The 14661-nt window shown below is 40.0% G+C and overlaps 1 protein-coding gene across 5 annotated transcripts in view; it reads left to right on the top strand.

Annotated features, from left to right (window-relative positions):
* The window catches only part of SCIN (scinderin), a 249346-nt gene that overhangs the window by 162336 nt on the left and 72349 nt on the right, over positions 1 to 14661 (top strand). For 3 of the 5 annotated variants that reach the window (XR_013829789.1, XM_079931574.1, XM_079931576.1), the window contains exons 1-2: positions 5330 to 6032; positions 13027 to 13181. The exons of 1 other annotated variant lie outside the window; for it this stretch is intronic. Coding sequence is in view for 3 of the 4 variants with exons in the window: in XM_079931574.1 (XP_079787700.1) it covers positions 5834 to 6032; positions 13027 to 13181 (354 nt within the window). In the remaining variant the exon portion in view is untranslated. Of the gene's footprint in view, positions 1 to 5329; positions 6033 to 11876; positions 11891 to 13026; positions 13182 to 14661 lie in introns of those variants that run through there. One more of the 5 variants, XM_079931575.1, reaches the window with a different exon arrangement.

Raw genomic sequence — 14661 nt, 5'->3', positions numbered from 1 at the left:
TGCGGTACGTGGGCCTCTCACTCTTTTGGCCTCTGCTGTTGCGGAGCACAGGCTCTGGACGTGCAGGCTCAGCGGCCATGGCTCACGGGCCCAGCCGTTCCGCGGCATGTGGGATCTTCCCGGACCGGGGCACGAACCCGTGTCCCCTGCATCGGCAGGCGGACTCTCAACCGCTGTGCCACCAGGGAAGCCCTATCATAGTTTTAAAACCATGATTATCTTCAGATCTCTATTTGCATAAACATAAGCTTTAAAGCTAAACTATCATTTTAGATCATGAATCTCTATGAGACCTTGTATCCTCAACCCTTCTCTTGGTTATATGCATTCTCTAATATGTGAACGCCTAAAGTAATGATGATGTCTTCTCTCAGTAATCTCACAGGGGTTAGCTATTTCCTATGTAATAATAATAATAGGTGATTTATATATAATAAAAATATTATGAAGGAAGTGCTGAATCAATCTGCTGTGGTAAATAGGTTTACAAGAAATAAATTATCACAACAGCAGACGTTCAAGACCAATAAAACCTTCACCGTAGTATTGAGCCATGACCATGCCTTTATAGTTATAACATTATATGCAATTTTAAACCAACTAATTGGTGAAAGAAAAAGTCCTAGATCCTGGCTGATCTAAAATTAAAAAGCTGAATTTTTTAAAAGTTCTTGTTTGGCTGGTATGGAGAGGAGGGATGGAAATACACTTCCTTAGAGTGCATTTTCACTTTTAATAATCACCTGCCTTTGGTAAGTACTGGGGTTAAGGGCCCTTGCTGATTAGTAACCGTGTTTATTGACTGTGTTCACAGGGCTTCTACATACATTACCTTTTTAATCCTCACAACACTCAAGTCTTCTGACTCCAGGTTCCATGCTTAAACCCTTAAATCATTTGGTAAATCAAACATGTTAATACAATTTAGCAGGATGACCAGTAAAAGAAATGTATTTTTTTCTTTTTGCGGTACGCCATGGCCTCTCACTGTTGTGGCCATGGCCTCTCACTGTTGTGGCCTCTCCCGTTGTGGAGCGCAGGCTCCGGACGTGCAGGCTCAGCGGCCATGGCTCACGGGCCCAGCCGCTCCGCGGCATGTGGGATCTTCCCGGACCAGGGCATGAACCAGTGTCCCCTGCATCGGCAGGCGGACTCTCAACCACTACGCCACCAGGGAAGCCCAAGAAATGTATTTTTAATTACATTCTTTCATTATTTATAATCAAAGGAAAGCAAATAAATAAAATACTTGAAGAATTTCCCTCTCTTGGAAAAAAAGGTGTACTTCCTGTTTTTCACATACGTTTAATTTCAACAATTCTGTGGTCATGATGCAATAATGGAAATAAACTGAGATGCCTCTGAACTCTAAGAGTTTATGATTTAGATAATGAAGACCACTGAAGCCAACTTTTTGTTTTTTTTTTTACTAACTCATTCCAATGAATTGCACAATGAATTAATTACAGTATTAACACTGTTATTTATTTCAAGGATTAAACTCTCTAACATTTCCCCTTGGGCATTAACATTCTAGAAAAACACCTACTTTGAATTCAACCATGAGGCTCCACACCTCAAACCTCCAGATTCCTGTTAAAAACAAAAGCAAAAAACCTTATTCACCTTGGCTGTTTCTACCTGGGCTGAGAGAGGAAGCAGAGAGAATGCTGAAATTTAATGGATCCAAGAGAATAATGATAATGAAGATGAGTATCTTTAGTTAAACCTTAAAGAAATGGTAAAACTTGGGCTTCCCTGGTGGTGCAGTGGTTGAGGGTCCGCCTGCCAATGCAGGGGACACGGGTTCGAGCCCTGGTCCGGGAGGATCCCACATGCCACGGAGCAACTAAGCCCATGCGCTGCAACTAATGAGCCTGTGCTCGAGAGCCCGCGAGCCACAGCTGCTGAAGCCCATGCGCCTGGAGTCCATGCTCCGCAATGGGAGAGGCCACCACAATGAGAGGCCTGTGCATCACAACGAAGAGTGGCCCCCGCTCGCCGCAACTGGAGAAAGCCCGCGCGCAGCAAAGAAGACACAACAGCCAAAAATAAATTAATTAAAATAACTAAAAAAAAAAAAAAAAAAAAAAAAAGAAATGGTAAAACTTCAATAGACAGATAATGGGAGAACAGCAATTACATGGAGAGGAGAAAATAATCTAATTTTAAGAACCTAGGTTATGAGAGACAGAAAGAAAAAATAAAGGCATGGAAAGGAAATGGCATCTGGTTTTAGAGACCTTTTTTGTATAGGAAATTGGCAGTCCCTATCTGACTTAGACTTAGAAACATTATTCTTACAAGATTGGATTGGGAAAAGTGATTTAACCATTCATCAATGTCACTTGAGTTTATACCAGGACTATTCCAGGTTTATATTTATTTATCCGTTTAATGCTCATGACAGTTTTACAAGGATTTGTGTCAGTAGTCCCATTTCACAGATAAGAAAAATGAGACACAGTAATGCAAAAAAAATGATAAACCAAAATATCAAAATTTTAAGTAAAAGAAGATCAGTATTTTTCCTTTGTCTCAGCTTCCAATATGGCCCCATCTGGCACTGTTAACAATTCTGTCTTTATTTTAAACTTTGCTATTTTTATCATGATTTTTTGCACTAATTTTGATTTTTAAAATACTGCCTTAAAATAGTATTGATCTTGATTATTGAACTTTTTAGTGCACTTGTAAATTTTCCATCCCAGGCAGGTGCCTCACTTGCCTCACCCTATTGCCGGCCTAAGTAAGAGGGAATTTCACTTATACATCAAAGTTACGTTTTATTTCTTTAATAAAAAGAAATTATTTCCTTTTATTTTTATTTAATCATTAAAAGGAATTCCTTCACTAGAAGGAATGGAATTATGACTAAAACTGAAACAGAACTTAAGTGATCACTCTGATTATTAAATTATCTGAAGTCCAGATCACCAGTTTTCATATTTTTTCCCTAGAAGAAAGAAGAGAACAAATGATTATCACTTTATAGATAAGAAAACCAAGACATGTAACAGCTCAGTCACAAAGTTAAAGCTAAGCTTCCTGGTGCTGAATGGGACACACAATATTAGAAGCTTCTCTAGGGACAAGTTTGAAGAAAATGAAAATATAAAGTATACTTATATGAACAAATCTAGGCCAAATAATTTGGATCGAAAGAGTAAGGTTTTGTAAAGAATATGTGCTTCTGGAGCTTCCCTGGTGGCGCTGTGGTTGCGAGTCCGCCTGCCGATGCAGGGGACACGGGTTCGTGCCCCGGTCCCGGAGGATCCCACATGCCGCGGAGCAGCTGGGTCCGTGAGCCATGGCCGCTGAGCCTGCGCGTCCGGAGCCTGTGCGTCCGGAGCCTGTGCTCCGCAACGGGAGAGGCCACAACAGCGAGAGGCCCGCGTACCGCAAAAAAAAAAAAAAAAAAAAAAGAATATGTTCTTCTGAATTAGACACAGTGAACTTGAATTCTCCTTCGGCCACTCACTAGCTGGGTGATCTTTGACAAGTTCTGAAGCCTCAGTTTCCTCATTTATAAAATAAGCCTTCTCAAACCTATCACTGTTTGTGTTAGAAAGAAAAAATGAGAACGTAGCTAATAGTATTTATCAATTAGGATCTCAACCTATGACAGATGGTACATACAAAACAGAAAAATTCAGATTTTTTTAGAGGTTTTATATATATATATATATATGTAGAAGGACAGAGAAACCTAAAGGGATAATGCATCTGAGGGGACAGTTGCCTGAATCCAAACGAGAGAAAAGTCAGATAGAGTTATTTGTCTTTAAAAGTAGTGACCTTTGGTGGAGGAAGCCAAGGAAATAAATACTCTGACCTTACTGTCCTCTCTCCCTCTGATTTCCAACCAAACCCTAAGCTAGAGGGCATTGAAGCCCAGTTGCTTTAGCCCATGCAGGCTGGTCTTAAGGGAAGACTGCCAGGAACAGAAGGATGAAGAAGGGGTTTAGAGGAGCAAAAGGAAGCTCACCACCGCATAATAAGAGCTCCTAATTACTGAGCATTTTCTATGTAACAGACAAAAACACTTGCACACTTAATCCAAATAACAATCTTTTAAGGTGAAAACTATTATTTTCCTATTTTATAGATGAGAAACCTGAGGCTTACTGTAGTTAGGTGACTACAGAACCAAGAATGGACAGGGGAAGTGAATGAAAGCTATCTTTGCCATGCCCCATCATTGCAGAAGAACAATAAATGGTAGTGACTGGTTTCATAATTATCATCACTGTCATCAAAACCATTGAATTCCAACCCCTCTAGCAATTGTATTTCCAGGAATTTATCTCATAGTTATAATTCATGAGTATAATAAAGTATGTTCAGAAGTGGTGTTTGCAACATTGTGTTAGCAAAATATAGGCAAAACTTAAATGCCTATGAACTTGAACAGATTAAATAAGTTATAGTACATTTAAAAGATGGAATACCTTGATACCTTGCGGTCAGTAAAAAGAAGCAGCTCTATGAGTACTGGCTACTGATATTTTGATATATTGGTTCAGAACAGTGTGTATGTTACCATTTCTGTTAGAAAATAAAAATTACCCTGTTATCTGTATTCTTGTAGATGAAAGAATATCAAATATGTCTGGAAAAATACTTAAGAAACTGGTAACTCTGTTGCCTTTGGGGAAAGCAACTGGATGGCAGGTGAAATAGAGATACATTTTTATTGCATACCTGTACTTTTGAATTTTTTTTACCATGCTCATGTAATACCTATTTTAAAACATAAATTAATTAAGGAAAAAATCAAATGGTATGTTATTAGTTACCTTCCAGGGACTTCTGTAATTTGGAAAACAGTGACAGAAAATGGACGTGCATAAAAACCAGCTTTCTTACTCTACACCATGAGCGATTTGCTTTCTCAGTAACAATAAAATCCCTTGCCATATCAACTTCAGTTAAATGAATGCAAAATAAGGAGTAAACTTCCATCTGTATTTTACAATGCTTTGCCCATGCTGCAAAAGCAAAAGCTGTAGGGAAAACAATGAGAAAATTAGCACCTTGAAGCCAGGTAACAGTTAACTCAGAAGGCAGGCTAAGCATAATATCACACTCAGAAACAGCCCAGCCTGAGAACAGCTCAGGAGGACTGCTGTTGTTGTTGTTGTTGTTTAAAAAGCAAACTCTCTTGCCCAAAGGAGGCAGGTTGCAAATTAACCACAGCTCCCTAAACCCCTGGGGACTTACAGAGCTCTATCCCCCGGGTAACACCGCTATCCTTCCAGGTTTTCACTCTTCCCAAGAAACCTGACATGCTGTTTCTCATGGCATTTTCAAATTGGGAAGATCAGGACGGAAAAACTTTGCCCATCGGGAATGGCGAGACTGGCTGATAAAATGACGGAGCTGATGATTAACTGTTACCTGGATAGCCAGTTTTTTTTTTGTTTTTTTTTTTTTTTTAAAAAAACAATGCGCCAACCTGAGTTTTAATTGTTGATCTCCTCCAGCCGTTGCCTGGGAAAATGTCCTTCCTTGGAGGAGCCATTTCCAGGAGTTTCAGCAAGTTTCCTTAGGATCTTATGGTTTCTGAGATTCGATTTTCTTCGGGTTGCGGGGAAAGACAGGAGGTTGATACAAGGCGCTACGCTTCGGAGGAGAACGGATCGCCTACTCCAAAGCAACTCCGGCCTGAGCACTTAGCCCCTCCCGTTTGGGGGTCCCGGGGCCCCGCCCCCGCACAGCAAACCCTATAAAACCGCTGCGACCAGGGTTCTTCCTGCAAGTCTGGGTTCAGTCCGACTCCAGGGTCAGCGAGGTACCCCGCCAACTTCCCGGAGCATCGCGTGCTCGAGCCATGGCCCAGGGGCTGTACCACGAGGAGTTCGCCCGGGCGGGCAAGCAGGCGGGGCTGCAGGTCTGGAGGATCGAGAAACTAGAGCTGGTGGCCGTGCCCGAGAGCGCTTACGGTGACTTCTACGTCGGGGATGCGTACCTGGTGCTACACACGACCCAGGCCAGCCGGGGCTTCACGTACCGCCTGCACTTTTGGCTCGGTGAGAGACGCGGGCGGCCGGGCCCGGGCGCGCCCAGGTCGGGGAAGGGCGTGGCCGCTGGGGGTTGAGGTTTGCGGGCTGGTGGGCAGGGCAGCGCTAGCCGGACGGGCCTGGAGACCCTTCGCGCCGGTTGAGCCCCCGTGGGCGTCCCCCCGCCTCCCCCCCACTTTGGGCCTGGGCACCTTTTCCCCGCTGGCGTCCGCTCCTGCAAACGCGGGGCGCAGCGAAGTCGGGAGCAGTCTTACCTCATAGCTTTGACCTTTGTCGTGTCCATCTCCCGGGCTTTGGCGCCGCTTCCTCTCGCTTCACCCCCTTTCACCTTCCAGTCTCCAAACCCACCTCCCGCCCGGGGCGGCCGCCCGCTGCACCCTGGCACTGGCCAAGTTCGGCTCGCCTTCCGACAGGTTCAGTCCTGGTTCCCCTGTCAGCGAGGAGATGAAGTCAAACAAGTTTGTGGGCATTCGTCGCAGACGGCGAGAATTCCTTTAAGAAAATTATTTAGTTTTATTTTTTGCCCTTGGGCGTCAGCTTAGAGTTCTCTATTATTTGTGGCGATTAATGTTCTGGGCCGCTTTAAATCAGATTCCAGCCTGCCCCGCGCCTGCTCACAGGTTTGGCTAAGAGAAATTCCTGTTGATTAGGATGCTGGCGGCTTTATCAATATAAGTAAATAGCTTTATATGGCAGAGTTTGTATTTAGATGAGTTGCTTTATAATAATAATTATTATTTTTAAATTTATTATTTATGTATCTGAACAAGAAGACAGTTTGGAACAAAACAGCTCCTTCATCAGTAGTAATTATTTTGGGCTTCACCGGCGCCAGGCTCTCAGGACACTGGGTCTTGAGTGTTCTCCTTTTCCCACCTTCTACTTTTGCTCGTAAACATCCTGAATGTCTAACCTCTCCCTGTGAGATCATGTGCCAGTGGGCACACTCCGTCTAACAACGCACCGATTGTCTGAGCCTTATTGCCTTCTTTTAAAATCAGCTTGCCTCCCCTAGACTGTGTTTATTTTTAGTTTTATTCATGAGTCTATGGGGAAAACACACAAAACCACACACACATACACATTTTGAAGTCCCTGAAAGTCATTTTTTCCCCTAACATTTGAAGATTTTAAGAAACAAAGAGAACATTAAGTGATGTTCTCAATATTAGCAAAAACCCGGAGCAAACACTCCAAATGAGAAATCCATAGAGGGAGACAGCACTGTTTCATTACAGCACTTGATATTAAAATGTTGTGCTTGCTTGAGCAGGCTGAGGCTGAGATCTAAACTCATTTTGGTTTCCTAGTGTAATGTCACTGTTCCTATTATCACAGAAAGTGATTTGTTTATATTTTATACCCCCTAAAAGAAACTCCCCACTGAAACCTTAATGTATAACTTGTGTTCATGAATGAATGATGCTACATAGAATAATAATGTCCTTACCTTGGTTTTTCTGTTTAGAACTTGGATCTGGAATGAGTAAAAGTATCTGAAATACCACATCTGTCATTTTGGTGAATTAAAATGTGAAATAACTTCATATCATGCTGTGTAGACAGCAGTTAAGTTTGACTTTGTCAGAGGATTCCAAGGGGGCTTTAAACACAATTGTTTTAATTCTATAGGTTCTTTCTTATCCAGGAAGTTCTTCAAGCACTGTGTTTCGTAGGGTTTACAGATTCGAATTAACCCGTTCATTTAGTGCTCACCGGTTTCAAAAAATGTAATAGAAAATACTTTGGGCAAAAACATTTTATGATCTTAAAGGTCTACTAAAACTGAACTTAATAGTGTGTTAATTAATAAGTTAATTCAGCAACTTTCAACGTGCCCAGCATTGTGTGCCCAGCATTTTTGCATATGAATGATTTATGAACCTTTCCTGAAACTTTACAATCTCAAAGGTGCAATAAAACAAAAAGTGATATAACCCAGGTAAAATGTCATGAGCACTATGAAAGAGACACCACGTGTCTGTGGTTATGGGGATGCAGAGAAGCCTTAATGGAAAGAAAGGAAAATGAGGGGAATTGGGAGGGATCTTGTGCCAAGAGAAAATCATGGGAACCGTGGAAAGTTTAGCGCACTATAGTCAGCAGGACCTGTAGGTGGAACTGTTCAGCAGCTCTCCCTACTTCAGTTCCCTGAAGCAAGCTGGATTTCATCCAATGTATTCTACTCTAAGACCTAAATTCGGGTGAATTCATGAGGATTATTCAGAGGGACAGATTGAGACAAAGTTCCAAGTGGGAGAGCTGAAGGTTCAAGGAAAGAGAAAGTCTGACTAAAGGAAGTCAGTTGGAAGGAAGATGAAAGAGAGTAGAGTTAAAATCAGCCTGGGATAAAAAAAAAGGTGGCTGGTGTAGAAATGAAGAAACCCGCCAAGTAAGAGGAAGAAAGGGGAAACAGGAAGAAGTGGGACACAGAACGGGAGAACAGAGGAAGAGTCATCTTTCCTGGTCTCTCCCTCAGTGTCTTTCCATAGTACCTTTGCATATCTCAGATTATTTCATTTTTTAAATTTATTTTTTGTTTCCTTTACAAAGTAGGAATTTGTTGCATGTAACTTAGAAGTTGTTGCATCGGTCCTTCCTGAAAAAACATTTCAGCTTTGTACCTAGCAGTTTAGATACATCTATCTGTGCTGGGCTCTTTGTAAGGCATGGGGATCCAAAAAGTTGGGTTACAATATACAATGTACAATACAAGGAGCTTATAATATACAAGGGCTGGAGAGGATGCTGAGAAACTGGAGTTTTATACATTGCTTGAGGTAGAGGAGAATATAAAACGTACAACCATTATGGAAAAGAGTCTGGAAGTTTCTTACAAAACTGTACATGCGGGCTTCCCTGGTGGCGCAGTGGTTGAGAGTCTGCCTGCCGATGCAGGGGACACGGGTTCGTGCCCCGGTCTGGGAGGATCCCACGTGCTGCGGAGCGGCTGGGCCTGTGGGCCATGGCTGCTGGGCCTGTGCGTCCGGAGCCTGTGCTTCACAACGGGAGAGGCCACAGCAGTGAGAGGCCTCCGTACCGCAAAAAAAAAAAAAAAAAAAAAAAAACTGTACATGCCACTACCATGTGATCCAGCAGTCGCATTCATGGGCATTTAATCCAGAGAAATGAAGTTTTATATTCATGCAGCAACATGTACATGCATGTCATAACAGCTTTATTTGAATAGACAAAAACTTGAATCAGCCCAGATATCTGTCAACAGGTGACTGGTTAAACAAGTGGCACATCTATACCAAGGAAGACTACTCAGCAACAAAAGGGAACAAACTATTGATAAACACAACTCAGATGAATCCCTTAGGGAATTATGCCGTGTGAAAAAAAAATGCCAGAAGGTCTCATGCTATATGATTCCATTTATATAACATTTTGGAAGTGACTATATTTTAGATTTATTGTCACCAGAGGTTAGAGATGACGTAGGGGAGGGAGGATTCAGGTGGGAGGTGGGTGTAGTTATAAAAAGGCAACATAAGGGATTTTTTGGTGATGGAACTATGCAGTATCTTGACTATGATGGTGGATATATAAATTTACATATGTGATAAAATTGTATATAACTAAATGTACAAATACACACAGATGAGTTCAAGTAAAATTGGGAAAATATAAAAAAGATAAGTGGATTGTATCAATGTCAATATCCTGGTTGTGGCATTTTGTGCTGTACTGTACTTATATACTTATACTTTAATATACTGTAGTATACTAAACTGTACATACTAAAGTTTTACAAAATTTTACATTGAAGGAAACTTGGTCTATTGATCTGTGTGTCTATACCAATTGGTGTCTTCCACCAATACCACACTGTCTTATTTAATTACTGTGGCTGTATAGTAAACCTTAATATCAGATAGAATTAGTATTCTTACCTTATTTTTCTTTGTCAAGGTTGTTTTAGCTATTCTAGGGCCTGTGCCTTTCCACATTAATTTTATAACAAACTGACTCATATAATCTGTAATAAACCTCAATATGATTTTGATAGGAATAGAATTAAGCCTATAGATCATTTCGGGGAAAATTGACATATTTATTACATTACAAGTCTCACATTCCATGAATACTGTCTTTATATTTATTAAGGTCTGATTTTTTATTACCATTTTTTAGTTTTTAGCATGTAGATCATGTACCTGTTTTGTTAAATATGTATCTGAGTATTTCAGTTTCGTTGAAGTGACTGTAAATGGTATTGTGCTTTTAATTTCAACTTTTGCATGTTCATTGCTTCTATATAAAAATGAGACTGCTTTTTATTATTGATTAATCTTCTTCATGCTGTCTTGCTGAATGCACTTTTTCTGAAGGGGTTTATTTTGGTAGATTCCATAGAATTTTCTATGTAGGCCATCCTGTCATCTCTAAATAGACACATTTTTTTTCTTCCTTTCCAATCTGTATGTTTTTTATTTCTGTTTCCTACCTTTTTCAGTCGTTAAAACTTCCTGTGTTATGTTGAGTAGGAGTACTTGCCTTGTTCCCCATCTTTGGGAGAAAGGATTCAGTCTTTGATCATTAAGAATTTATGTTAGCTGTATGTGTTTTGAAGATGCTGTTTATCAAGTTGAGGATTTTCCCCTGTGTTCCTAACATGGCGAGAGGTTTTTTTTTATCATGAATGGTTTTTCAGTTAACTTAGTCATTAAACCTCTCTTTTTATTTATGCTTTATATATAAAATCACATCCCCAAAACAATTTTAGGAAGTTTACAGCATATTTACAAATATAATATAACATAGTATAAAATAACATAACACAAAACAACATAACGTGGAAGGCATTGGGAAAATTAGCATAGGGAAAATAAATGAAGTCATAAGCATACTCATTCAGAACATTTGTAAGTTTTTGAACACTTATTAGAATTTCATCATAATATAACTGAATTTGATTTTAGTTTTCATTTTCAAAGGCTAGTATTGACTTCATTAAGACCTTTCAACCTCTTTAGAAGACTCTGATTTATTCATACTGACATTCCCTGGCCTTGCACAGTGCATAAGCATCAACAAATGATAGCATAATTTAACTAACTTACTTCTAGTTCATTCATTAGTCGCATGCCTGCCCATTTTCATCTACCTAAAGAGATTACGGTTTCAACTTGTACTCAAGTAAGAATATTTATATCAAATACATCATCCTCAACACCTTTCATATTAACCTTGATTTAAGTTTCCTTCTTAAAGTCTCTCTGTACAAATCTACATCTATGCCCTTATTAGTAATCTAATTTATGGATGGGAAAGTGGACAGAAGAATGACACTAGGCCCTTTCAGACTGCAAAATTGCATGTGTTTTTTATGTGGTAAGTAATTTTCTTTGACCACAACAAGTTCACAAAATTGGTATCATGTCAAATACTCTTCTAGCTACTAAATTTTTTTCTGAGAAGATACTTACTACACAGGTCCCCTTTGAGAGTGAGAGGAGTTGTAAATAAATCCAATTCTTTCTTTTTTTTTTTTTTTTTTTTGTGGTACGCGGGCCTCTCACCGCTGTGGCCTCTCCCGCCGCGGAGCACAGGTTCCGGACGCGCAGGCTCAGCGGCCATGGCTCACGGTCCCAGCCGCTCCGCGGCACGCGGGATCCTCCCGGACCGGGGCACGAACCTGCGCCCCCTGCATCGACAGGCGGACTCCCAACGACTGAGCCACCAGGGAAGCCCCCAATTCTTTCTTTAATATACCTGACTGACTTCCTTTCTCCAACTTTCATGAATACTCTTAATTGGGGTTCCAGTTGAACTATAGTATTGTTACAGCTTCTGAACATTTATGCGTCAGTTATCCATGGAGGAAAATAACATTCCCCGGTCACCTCAAAATTTTACTGGTAATGAGAGTCTGAGTATAAAAAATATCTACTAGTATTGTAATTTCTAAGAGACTGTGCTTCAGAGTCACAGACAGCTGCCTCTGGGTCATGTTCTATCAAAGGTCAACTTTATGACCTCAGGGAAATTACTTGGTCTCTCTAAGCCTCCATGTCCTCTGCTGTAACAGGGTAGAAAATGGTGTCTGCTACATTGGGTCACTTGAAGATTAAATCAGATTATCAGTGTAAAACACTAGCGTAGTGCCTGGCCCATAGCAAGGGTGCTATAAAGGTATAAATGTTAGCTATTATTACTATTTCTAGAATCATTAATGATTTTCACACAGCTTAAGTAGTGGAAGTTTTTAAATGTCTTTTATAAATTTTGAGGTCCCATCAGGGCAGTCCTGGCTCTGATCTTTGTGTACATCGAAGACACTGGGTTTAAGAATTGGTGTTTGGCCCTCAGTGAGGTTGCCTGGATGGGATCTGCATTAGAATTATGAAAATTAACTGTGTGTTGTGTATTAAATTCCCGGGGTAATACTGCATACATTAACATTCAAAAGATGTTAGCATTCTGGTTCCTTTACCCTCCCTTTTCCTTCCGAGAATATTATCTTATGCCAATAAGATAGTGAAGTGGGGACAAGTGTACTCAAAAACAGTGGTAAAGTCAAGTTACATCCATTTTCCCATTCTCAAAGTGTTGTTTAGCTCTGGCCCATGATGTTTGTATTCCTTACAAATATTAACATATTGACATTTTGGAAGCCTGGAGATTAATTCTGCGAAAGGCTAAAACAATTGAAAAATGTTTTCATAGCCTTATCATTGACTATACCAAATGAATGTGAATCCTACTGGAATATATTATTATATCTTCCTGAACATAGTCTGACAGCGGCGTTTCTTTTAAAATTAAAAAAAAAAGAATTGGAAAGTGAGAACAAAACAATTCTTTTAGTTATTAAAATAATATTTTATATTATACCATTTCTGTTGATTGTTCTGTTGAAGATGAACAATTTATGCATACATTTATTGTATTGGCATATAATTCAAAGAAAATTTCTGAGTGTTTTCTTATCAGAAGTTCTGCCTTAATCCTGTTTCTTGCTTGATAAATGAGGTGCTGTCATTGGCCGTTTCAGGAAAGGAGTGTACTCAGGATGAAAGCGCAGCAGCTGCCATCTTTACCGTTCAGATGGATGACTATTTGGGTGGCAAGCCCGTGCAGAATAGAGAACTTCAAGGCTATGAGTCTATGGATTTTGTTGGCTACTTCAAAGGAGGTCTGAAATACAAGGTGAGCACCTCTCTCAAACTGTTTTATGACCCCCTCTTCTTTTCCTATCCATCCACGCCTCATATCTTCATAGAATGTAAGTTCATTTGAGGGCAGGGGTTTTGGTTTGTTTTGTTTTTGTTTTAATCTGTTTTGTTCACTGATATATCCCCAGTACTCTTGAGACCCATAATAGGTGCTTGATAAATGTTTGTGGAATATATGGTATAATGTGTGAAATATTCTGACTTAATTTCATTTGATAGGTTAATTTTTAATGATGCTAAGTAAATATGGGCAACTTGGGCATTAATAGTTTTCATTTTTGCTATTCGAAAGAATCACTTAATTTGCTGCAAATAATCCACAACTTGGGAATTTCAGTTGTTCTGGAATATATTAGTACAGTATTTATAACAATTATAACTTCAGTTAATACAAAGAACTATACACACATTTCCCAAATAGTGTAGTATGATCTTGGAAGTGATACAAATGAAACCACTGAGTTGAACATATGTGTGGTTGAGCCTCACGAACTCCTACGCATACACTGGCATGTGCACCCCCCCCCATACACACATATAGAATTTATGTGTTTTGGCCTGAAACAATAACCATCAAATGGCTTTACTTCTGAAACAAACAAACAGACAAACAAACAAAATCCCAACTAATTAAATAGTCTGTGCCCTTAAGGCGACCTTCAGCAAAGGATAGCTTTTCCTGGAATTCTCTCAGTGACGCTTGCAGACTGGCCATCCTTCACTATCCCCCCTGCTTCCAAGAATGTTCGGTTAAAGTGTGAGGAACACCTTCTCTAGACAAACACACCAGAAACAATCTTTCTCAAAATCAAACATCTCCAACAGGTGTTCTGCAGACCGTACCACCCCACCCATCTGCCATATTAGCCCGGTGAAGACCTAAAACCTCAGAACTAAACTAGAGTTCTGAATATATACTAAATTTGCCTACTATGTTGCCCCAGTTTATTTCTTCTTTTTCCTGATCAGAGCCTTAGTTGAATATTTTGTGATGCCATTGGGATCAGGACAAAACAAAAGTTCTCTTCTCTCTCTTGAAATCATTTTTTTACTCTAGGCTAGAAACTATTAAATATGAAACTATTACCTCTTATTTTATTTAATTCATGAGTTACTTTTATGTGAAGTGATCCTGAAACATCTCGTATGTCAGTGAACCCAAGATTTTGAATAAGCTGGGGCTTGTAGTTACTAGAAGCATGTACTGTGCCATCATCCTGGATATGAACCCATTTCTGCCACAAGTGGCTTGTTTGCCTCAGGGCAACTACGTAAGCTTTCTGGGTTCAGTTTCCTCAAGTGTGCAATGGGTGTAACAACAGCTTTCTTGTGTAGGTGTTGTAAGGATTAAGGATTAAATTAAATAATAAAAATACGTATGTTATAGTACATATGCCATCATTCGGGTTTTACGCTATTATTATTATTATTATTTTTTTTTTTTGCGGTACGTG

This window comes from Stenella coeruleoalba (genome assembly GCF_951394435.1).
Source record: "Stenella coeruleoalba genome assembly, chromosome: 9".
NCBI classification, from domain to species: domain Eukaryota; kingdom Metazoa; phylum Chordata; class Mammalia; order Artiodactyla; family Delphinidae; genus Stenella; species Stenella coeruleoalba.
This window is presented reverse-complemented; position numbering and strand designations above follow the sequence as displayed.